The 10293-nt window shown below is 33.7% G+C and overlaps 1 protein-coding gene across 2 annotated transcripts; it reads left to right on the top strand.

Moving 5' to 3' along the window:
- Positions 1–4484: 4484 nt before the first annotated feature.
- On the top strand, positions 4485–9865 carry LOC142614799 (protein SUPPRESSOR OF K(+) TRANSPORT GROWTH DEFECT 1-like). Of its 2 annotated transcripts, none has more exons than XM_075787433.1 (9): positions 4485–4710; positions 5672–6059; positions 6210–6315; positions 7070–7268; positions 8264–8332; positions 8431–8505; positions 8630–8728; positions 8815–8970; positions 9365–9865. In XM_075787433.1, exons 2-9 carry the CDS (start codon positions 5672–5674, stop codon positions 9488–9490), a joined length of 1218 nt encoding a protein of 405 aa, XP_075643548.1. In that variant the 5' UTR covers positions 4485–4710; the 3' UTR covers positions 9491–9865. The 2 variants fall into 2 exon arrangements, with proteins under 2 accessions (XP_075643548.1, XP_075643549.1); XM_075787434.1 differs by lacking the exon at positions 4485–4710 and adding an exon at positions 5071–5271.
- The last annotated feature ends 428 nt before the right edge of the window (positions 9866–10293 follow it).

The following is a 10293-nucleotide window of genomic DNA, read 5'->3' as shown; positions in this document are numbered from 1 at the left end:
AACAAAAAATCCTAGCTCCGCCCCTATCCACTACAAATTGGCCAATGACAACTCAAGTTTGCTAGTTTAGGTCCATATTACAATTTTCTTTTGAGATTTATTATAGAGAATCAAAATAATGTTGGAACCACCTCCTTTTTAAAGGTTATCTAGTGTCAAACTCATAAAATTTTAACAATTGTTTATTTTGTTAGTTTGCCCAAACCAGAAACTCGATGGTAATTTTACTAAAACAATCAATTTATATATTGCCATGACAATCAATCAGAAAAATTGTATATTTTACTAGGTAGTCAACTATTCATTCTTTTTCTTGATATAAGGAATTTCTTTTTCTTAATATGTATATTTTTTTTTATGATTGGTGCATAATAAAGAAGATCTTAAGCCACCATGACCTATGATGTGGTGGTTAGTAATTGTGGGGGTGGGGAAAGGATCATGGATTTAGCTCTAGCTAGGGAAGCATTATATGTAGGGTAGATTAAAATTTCTAGCTCAGCTCAAAAAAGAAGAAAATTTTAATAGTGGACTCCGTTGAAAATGATGTTCATATTATAATTTGTGATAACAAGTTATGGAAAAAAGTTCAAAATAGTTGAGTCTCTGTCAATGTCATAACATATATGTGTGTGTGTTTTATATAACATAAATATGAATCTTAATGGTTATACTAATAAATTATTTATTAAAACTTTAAATTTTGTAATTCTTTTACCCAAAAGAAAGAAAGAAAATCTTATTTCAGAAGAGCCATGCATGCTTATGCTAGGAGCATGCTCATGCATGGTTTTAGATGCATAAACCTCCAAGTTTGAACATGTTGGGAGAGTGCAGATATATTCTGATAAGAGCACAGTTAGGGTTAAGGTCATGTTGAATTGAGTTGAGTGTTTAAGAAATTAAGATGATGAGAGCTTAGGTTCCTGGTTGGGTTTGCTTTAGGGTTTTGAGTATAGTTAGGATAGTATGGTATCTAAGGTTTGGAATGGAATGTGGGGTGAATAAATAGATAAAGGGAGTCACCACCTTCTAAAGGAAAAAGCGATTAACAGAGTAAAAGAGATTCATAAATAAATAATTAATCAAAAAAAAATTCAAAAACAAACACACACATAAAGGAGAGAAAAATTAGTTCTAACATAAAGGCACGTTACAAATTCCATTCAAAAGTCATGATAAATAACTAATCATTTAAATAAGAGTGAAAGAGAAAACTTTTACACTATTTTTGACAAAACAAAATACAAGGAAAGAAAAAACAAAGGGAAGAGGAGAGAGGAAAAGAAAAGAAAGTGAAAGACAAAAAGAGAGGAGAATAGTTCCCCTTCATAGTGTTTGGGTTTGCAGGGTTTTAGAAAAGAAGGAAATGAGGTGGGCCTCATATCATATATAACTCTCTCTACTTTCTCTTTCCCTTAAAATTTGGAAGGAAATAAAATGGTGGACCTTATGGAAATTCATTCTCTCCATTAGATGGGAGAAAAGAACATAAAGATGCAATTAACTTTCTTATTATGACCTTCCGCACTTACAGTTACAGGAGGGTTTATATACATTGGCATATTTAATTCTTATTGGTTGATTGATTGATTGCACACAATAGGTTAAACTCTATACTAATTAAGTAATCATACACTACTATTATTAATAAATTTGTAGTACAAGTATATATCAGTGACTGATACACAAAGTAGTACTAGGCTTTGGTCCATACTTTTGGAGTAATATATTTCTAATACTTTGGTTACAGTTTCTATTGAATCTCTCAAAAAAAGAATCTCCCAACTAAAAGTTAAGTGTATGCTTTTTTTTTTCTTTTTTTTTTTTGGATGGGGAACTGGAATTTCATTGCATTAGAGAAATTGAAGTACAACAGGGGAAAGGAAACAGCTATAAGAAGTCCTGCCTAAGCAGCAACTTGATACAAGGTGGTTCAGTACCTTTACAGAGGTGAGAGATCCCACTAACTCTTGCTAGATGGGCCAGCTCGTGTGCTGCCCTGTTGGACTCCCTTTTCAGGTGCTGAAAGTTCCAATAGCGGAAGGCAGAGAGTGTTTGATGCGTCCCCTGAATGATGTGCCCAAGAACACCAGCAGTCTCCTTTTTTTAAAAGGATTGGATAACTGAGAGAGAGTCGGATCCAATGATTATGTCCAAAAGATTCAGCTCCTGAGCAAGCAACACCCCATTTTCCACTGCTATTGCTTCGACTTCATCCACCGTGAACTGTGCAGGAAGAGTTTTGCACATGGCTGCAATGACAGAGCCCTCAGAATTCCTTATGATTGCACCGATGCTTGAGGGTCTATGGTCTTGTGAAGTTGCTCCGTCAACATTTATTTTAAATAGACCAGGAGGGGGCGCTGTCCAACCAGGCTGACTTGGGAAGCTTTGATGAGGACAGGATGAATTTGCACTACAAAAATCCTGGATCAGCCTTTGAGCCGACTCCCATATTTGAAGAGCAAGCCTTGCAGCAGCCTCATGAATGATTTGGTTCCTATTGTACCAAATAAACCAGGCTGTAGAAAAGAAAACTTCAAGGTCCAAAGCAAAGCCACGGTTTAATTAGCAATTCAATGGCAACATCAGAAATGTCAAGTATAGTGTTTAGGAGCTTAATGGGACACTCAGACCAGCAGGTCCATACCTTGGCAGCCAACTCACAATGGATTAAGGCATGGGGTGTGCATTCGAAGTCACGGCTGCATAGAGGGCAAGACTCCTCCACAGCAACCCCCCTTGACTGAAGATTTTTCATGGTTGGAAGAGCATCCTTGCAAGCTCTCCATGCAAATATTTTGATTTTTGGCGGGAGGTTTAGATGCCAAAGTTTCCTCCAAAGCTGGGCTCTTGCATCATCTGATGAACATTCACCAACATCTTGCGAATCAACAACACTAACTGCTTTGTAATAAGCACTTCTGACAGAAAATTAACCCTTTTGTTTCCCACCCAAATGATTTTATCATCAGGCAAGGAGAAGCTTAAAGGAATTTTTAGGATTGTCTCAGCCTCGAAAAGGAGGAAAAGCTCTCTAATTAGCTCGGACTTCCAACACCTTGAACCCTCATCGATGAGAGAGGAGACCATAGTTAAGTGTATGCTTTAAAGCATACACGATATGCTCTAGTATAAGCATCAAATTAGCACAATATCAATGTCAATGTATATTCTTCAAATAGAATCTCAATGTCAGGTTCCATGAACATAAGCACAATATCTCTAGAAATTTTCTCATGTTCTAAATGTTTTTCATTTATTTAAGTTTGCAACGGTACTAGTATTTTAATAATAATTCATTTTAAGAAAATTTTTATCGGAATTTGAAAAGATTATCAAAAAAGTTTAACAACTTTTCCAATTCCTAAATAGAAATTTGTCTAAAATGCTTTGCTAACATCTACCCAAATGATATACACCAGCAAAACCCATAAAAGATTACGTAACAGATATGATTAGTCACATTTATTTATTTATTTATTTAATTTTGCTTAGTTTTAGACCTACTGGTCATGACCAATGAGTCCAAGCAAACATTCTCACCAATGTGTACTGCATTGCACGGTCAAAACAGAACAGAATCCCCTCTCCTAGTGTATGTGTCAAAACAGAACAGAATCTGCCAACCACCACCACTTTATTAGACACTAAGACACGTGACAGAGGGCAATTGAATAACTTTTTATTAAGTAGTATTTTTTTTGGTAAACATTTATTATTAAGTATTAGTAAGGAACTAATGTATAAGTAATACAATTTAATTACAAATTAATTTTGATGTAAGTTGTGGCAAAATATATAACCAAGTATATGAAATAACTCTCATAAAAAAAGTATGTCAAATAAATGTGAGTTTTAATTTTTGCAATTGGTAAAATCTCTGATAGTTGAATGAGAGATTAAAAAAAAAAATAGGTGAAATAATTTTGAATTGGATTGTTATATTCCAAAATTGTAGAGATTTGATTGAATTAAATTGTTATATTAAGTATTGTGTGAGTATGTATTGAGAGCAAAATCTAGTGTTTACTAAATATTGGTTTTCTTAGTAATTATGAAAAAATCAAATTAAAAATTAATTAGTCCTTTTAGAATATAAACGTTTTGCTTACTTATTAAGGAATATCACAAATTTTTTTTTTTTTTTATGGATGAACGGAACATCACAAATATTCTAGAATCTGTTATACCACCGACTCTAGTATTATTATTATATTATTACGTTTTTCCTGCATACCGTGCATGTGGAAGATTAAGAGAAGCACTTTTGGATTTTGGTTCTTGAATATAATTATTGCTTACTTTTTCTCAACCTTAAAAAATAAATAAATAAATAAATAACTATTTCTTACTTACTAAGGAACAAAACAAATATTTTGGATATTTTAAACTAATTATAATGTATGTTAGATTTTATTATTATTATTATTATTAGACTTCATATTCTAGAATGTTGAATACCTTGCATGTTAAGGTAGAGAGAGAAGCACATTCCACATTGATCTCTACCCCCTCATTATTATGATATAATTATGTTCTAGATTTCTATCATTCGTATATCATATCAATCGTTTCTCCCAAAAAAAAAAAATTTCATATCAATTCCACCCACACACCACAATTACAAACAATATCTTTGTCTGAACTTTGATTTATCTCAGCGATCTCTTGGAAGCAAAACAAATAGCGTTCTCACTTGTCCAGGTATTAAAATCATCACATTTTTTTTACTCACTTTGCATAAAAGCTAGTAATGGATCTGATTAATATTTTTGATCTATGTTTTCCATTGGATAAGATCATTATTATGTTCCATATTATAGATTTATAATATTCATTCGAAGATCATAAAACAAAACCGGAAAACTCTACCTTGACCGTTACAAAATCACATGTCACAATTTCATTAATTTTTTTTCTTTTTTAAGCCACAGTTCACAATTAATGAAAATTGTCACCTATCAGCACACCTTAATGACTTCATAACAGCGCCCATACCATATACCCGAAAACATGAAAAGGAAAACCCTCTTTCAATCTGAATCTCAGCCACCACACACGGTGGCTGAGAAACCTTCGACACCCAAAAAAAAAAAAACCAAACCAAGCCACCCTCGCTCACGGCCATAACATGCGCCGGCTGAGGCTCAAAACCCCCCACTGACTGCAGATGAAAATGAGAGAAAGATCAAGAGAAATCAGAGGCGCTGATTAGATTTATTGCTCAGGCATATCTATCGCAAATTCATATCACTATGAATAACTGTATGTGTATATGTGTGTGTGTGTGTGTGTGTGTTAAGAGTCTTAGATGACTACTCTGATTAGATTTATTGTTCATCGTGCATATCTATTGCAAATTCATCATTTTGAATAACTGTATGAATGAATGAATGAATTGACATATATTTATATATGGGTGTGTGTATGTGTGTGTTATAGATGACTACTCTGATTAGATTTATTGCTCATCATGCATATATCTATTGCAAATTCATATCACTATGAATAGCTGTGTGTATATGTGTGTGTGTGTTAAGAGTCTTAGATGATTACTCTGATTAGAGTTATTGCTCATCATGCATATCTATTGCAAATTCATCATTATGAATAACTGTAAGAGTGAACTAATTGACATGTGTGTGTGTGTGTGTGTGTGTTATAGATGACTACTGTTACTACAGGCGAGCTCTTAGAGCTTGCTGAAAAGAATGTGAAACTGGCAGTTGTGGAGGATAAGGCGGGACAATTTGAAGAGGCCTATAAGCTTTATATGAAGGCATTTGAGTATGCGGGCACTTATCTCTTCTATGAGAACAATCCATGGCTTAAGAAGCAGAATAGGCGGTCATTTTTGGGCCATTATAGAAGGGCAACAAAGATTAGAGGCCGTCATCACTTACATGGACCCTCTTTATCTAATAGAGCAGAAAGCGGGCTTGGTCTTACAGAGTCGAAAGTGAAGTTGAGTGATGTGGGCGGACTTGAGGCTTGCAAAGCGGTATTGGTTGAAGCTGCCATAGTGCCTATCAAGTATCCTCAATTTTTTACCGGTAAGTTCTCCCTCCATCATTGTATTTAACTTTTGGGTTTTTTAATCTCTACTTTTAGTTTATTTGGTTATTCTTAGTTTCAATGCTAATAATAAGAGTTGGGTTATAGTGACCGCTAATGTGGACATTATGTTTTGAACTCCTGTTTAGGAAAACGACAACCGTGGAAGGCTATATTACTATATGGTCCACCTGGAACAGGGAAGACCTATCTAGCAAATGCAATTGCAACAGAAACAGGATCAGCTTTCTTTAGGTAATATTTATAATTTTACCAATACCAATACATAGCAAGCAACAGGATTACAATAAGTGATGATGTAAGAACCATACATGGCAAGAGATAAAAAGAACTAATCTTCATCTTCAAAAGGCAAATACATGTTGCCAATTGCAGTTAATTGTGACTCTTATATTTGAAGTCTATGTGACTTCTTTTTTTTCCCTCTATGTTTCAGTTTTTCTGCATAATTTCTTTTGAAAACTTGTGACTTGGGCAGCATTTTATAGTTAACATGTTATTCTTATTCTCACCCATTTTCTGTAGATTTTACTTGTTATTAAAGGCCTAGATCAGAAATACATTGTCCAATAATTGAGATGATGGACAAAATTCATGAAATTTGGATTTAATAGATTAAATGTTCTTGTTGAAACCTAAGATGTTTGAGTTTCAGAAAATGTAGTTTTCTTACTTCATATGGTTGGGTCTTTGACTCCTTTCATATGCTTTTTCATTGCAATCATCACGTTATTGGAATGTGTTGAGTTTCTGAATTCATCATCTATGCCACTATGCTTCAATTGATTCATATCTGCGATTGTTTTTGTTCTCTGCTTCTTCCTGGCAGTTATTGTTGGGTGCATTTATTACAGCTAATGTATTTCCCAAGGATGTAGATGTGTTTGCTTTCTAATGTTTTTATAGAGATGGAATGCTGCCAACACATTTACATGTTGTGCACTGTCTATACACAGACATTTACGTGTTGTGTACTGTCTATACACAGTGTTTCTGCATCGGACATTGTTTCCAAATGGATGGGAGAAAGTGAAAAGCAAGTCTCAATTCTTTTCCAACAGGCCCGTGATGCTGCTCCATCCATTATTTTTATTGACGAAATTGATTCCTTATGTGGTTCACGTGGTGAAAACAATGAGAATGAAGCATCTCGACGAATCAAAACAGAATTTCTTGTACGAATGCAGGTAATTTATTTTCCTTGGAAATGGATTAAAGTCATTTGTTCCAAGCTTCTATTTATATAATATAATTGACATGCTTAGATTAAGATTGGGGGCAAGTAGTTTTTCAATAACTTATTGTAGTTTGTACCATGCAGTTGGGTATGAATTTATTACATTTTGTGATATGAGTTGCAAGCATCTTATTCAACGTTTTTATACTCAAAATGGAATTGAGGAATTTGATGGAAAAATTTAAATTGAAATGTTTGGTATGGATGACCTAACTTTAAGGTATTTAAGCATAAGTAACTTGAAATCATGTATGTGGTCCAAAGAAGGCTATGATTTCTTTTGAATTTTAGGTTTTAATTTTTCTTTTTCTTTTTCTTTTTTTCTTTTTTCTTTTTGGATAAGTAACATAAAAATTTTATTAAAAAAAAAAACACAGCCCAATACATAGGAAATGTACTAAAAGGGCAAAAACATCAAGAAACCAAATTACAATGATCAAGCAAAATAGGAAGGGAAAGAGGAGAAATACTTTAATACTTATCTACAAGAACGGGGGGATATTCAAAACTATACAAATTACCTTGGAATTAAACTTACGAGTGCACTATGAAATAATAAACTTGGGAGAGAATGATTGAATATAGGTTAAGACATGAATTAATAAATATGGGAGAATCGACTTGGTTTTATGCTAGGAAAATCTACCATGGAAGTTGTTTTCTTACCTAAATGTCTAATGGAAAAATATAGAGGCCTGTAAAGATCTTCATATGGTCTTTATTGACCTAGAGAAAACATATGATAGGGTCTTCAAATGGCAGGCTAAATGACCAATCATTTCCTTGTTGGCCTTAAAATGGCAAGCTAGTTTGCAATGCAGTTAGTTAATAATAACTATATGTTTTATTAGATAGTTAATACATAGCATTATCATACATTGTTTCCTTCCACCTATGTATTTGTAATCTTAAAATGGAATTTTTTTTTTTTTTAATACATTTCAGGGTGTATGCAACGATGAGACAAATGTTCTGGTTCTTGCAGCCACAAATACTCCTTATGCTTTGGATCAGGTGAGAAAAAATACATCCTTTTAACCTACGGCCAAGGCTAGCAAAAATATCATGATCTAGATTGCTTTAGGGTTGAGGCTAATGCAAAGTTAATGTAGGCCATGAGGAGGCGTTTTGACAAGCGAATCTATGTCCCTCTCCCAGATTTGAAGGCAAGGGAACACATATTTAAGGTACTTCAATTTTCATAATGCAATGCATTTGGAATATCCAAGCAATTTAGTTATAAACCCATTGTGATTGATGCTTTTGTAATTTATGCCTTGTTTAATATCCTCTAGTTTTTTATTTGAGCAGGTTCATATTGGAGACACTCCTCATAACCTTACTGAAACTGATTTTGAGCATTTAGCTCGCAGAACACAAGGTTTCTCTGGTTCAGATATATTCTATTGTGTAAGTGTCAATTTTACATTGTGTCAATGTGTCTCTAAAGTCTAAAGGGACTATATGGCTAAAAACTGGTGGTTACTTTTTGATAGGTTAAAGATGCGCTATATCAGCCTGTTCGTGCGACTCTTGATGCTCAATTCTTCAGAAAAACCTCTAAAGGCATGTGGATCCCTTGCAAACGGACTCGACAAGGAGCTATTGAGATTACCTTACAGGAACTTAATGCACAAGGCCTAGCTTTAAAGGTATGGATTAGTTAGGAAACTTATGTTCAACACAGAAACAATTCCAAAAAGACATGTTTGTGGCCGGGTATTAGTAACTTATAGATAGAATTCTTGAAGATATGTAGACTGCCGCTTACTTAGTAGTTAGTTAAATTATGGAAAATAGGGTCAAAGAAAAATGAAAAGAAGGGAGGCCTGGGAGGGGGTTATTGTACTGGAAAGAAAAAGGAAAAAGAGTGTCTCATTCAATTGCATTGATTCATGTTTGGTATTGATTTTCTCTTTCATTAACATAGGCGGATTCTTTTATTTTTTCCTTTTTAAATAAAGTTTTTTTGTGGTAATATTTTTGTAGACCCTATGTCCACCTTGAATTTTCATATTTGTGTCTCTGGGAATTGATGACTTGCAGATCCAGCTACCACCCAACACAAGAGCAGATTTTGATAAAATGCTTGCTAGACAAAAGCCAACTGTAAGTGAAGCTGACCTTGAATTGCATAAGAGATTCAACAAGGAGTTTGGCAATGAAGGGTGAAAGATGAAGAGGCACATATTATTATTGTGCAAATTAAAGTGTTCTGTACCTTCTTCTTTTTTTGTTGGGTCTTGTACAATAATTAAATCTTGATTGATAAAACGTAGCTCCCTTATTGTTGAGTTTGATTTGTTTTGGAATTTGTTAGCTCATTTAGTCGTACATACACTTTCCAAGGATGCTCTGCATCCTTGAAAACAGTGCATTACAAAGGAATGCATATCTGTGTATACATGTGGCGAGTCCTTGCTTTAGGAGCCATATGGTTTTTCTGTGAAAGAGTGGATGGTCTGTGTGGTTTGGATGAGTCTGTATGTATTGAATCTATTAAATTTTGCTACAAGTAATGTACAATAAATCTAATTTGGGTGATAAGTGTTATGTGTGTAATATTTCAAATTACACAAACAGAATATTAGAAACATCAACATATCTAACTAGAGGCATTTTATTTTCTAAGGTGTTTCTTACATTACAAAGCAGAGAACATTGTCCAACCAAAGTACAAGAATCATATGTAGCAACAAAGAATAGCAGGGAAAAAATGAGCAAGTGATTTTATATAAACTTAGCCAAAATAATGAACAGTTAATCTTTAGATTTGCAAAAGTTGAATATACATAATCATTAGTTGTCAGACATTAACAACATTTTAAACGTGTACACATTAACAACGTCTAATGTTCGTAAGTAGAAATTTTTGGAAATCATCATTGCTTAAATATGAGAAATCTGAAATATCTCTTTCATCATCTAACGCAATAACTTCATTAATAGACTTTCATTAATAGACTTGATGACTC

This window comes from Castanea sativa, chromosome 11 (assembly GCF_040712315.1).
Source record: "Castanea sativa cultivar Marrone di Chiusa Pesio chromosome 11, ASM4071231v1".
NCBI lineage: Eukaryota > Viridiplantae > Streptophyta > Magnoliopsida > Fagales > Fagaceae > Castanea > Castanea sativa.
Note: the sequence above shows the minus strand (reverse complement) of the source record. Positions and strands in the feature narration are given on the sequence as shown.

What these genes read in the sequence shown, in the direction of transcription:
- LOC142614799 (XM_075787433.1), top strand. Translation starts at nt 5,672, where the DNA reads ATGACTACTGTTACTACAGGCGAGCTCTTAGAGCTTGCTGAAAAGAAT. An exon ending in AATTTCTTGTACGAATGCAG is followed by an intron (nt 7,269 to 8,263) that starts GTAATTTATTTT and finishes AATACATTTCAG; the next exon opens with GGTGTATGCAACGATGAGAC. An exon ending in GTTCAGATATATTCTATTGT is followed by an intron (nt 8,729 to 8,814) that starts GTAAGTGTCAAT and finishes ACTTTTTGATAG; the next exon opens with GTTAAAGATGCGCTATATCA.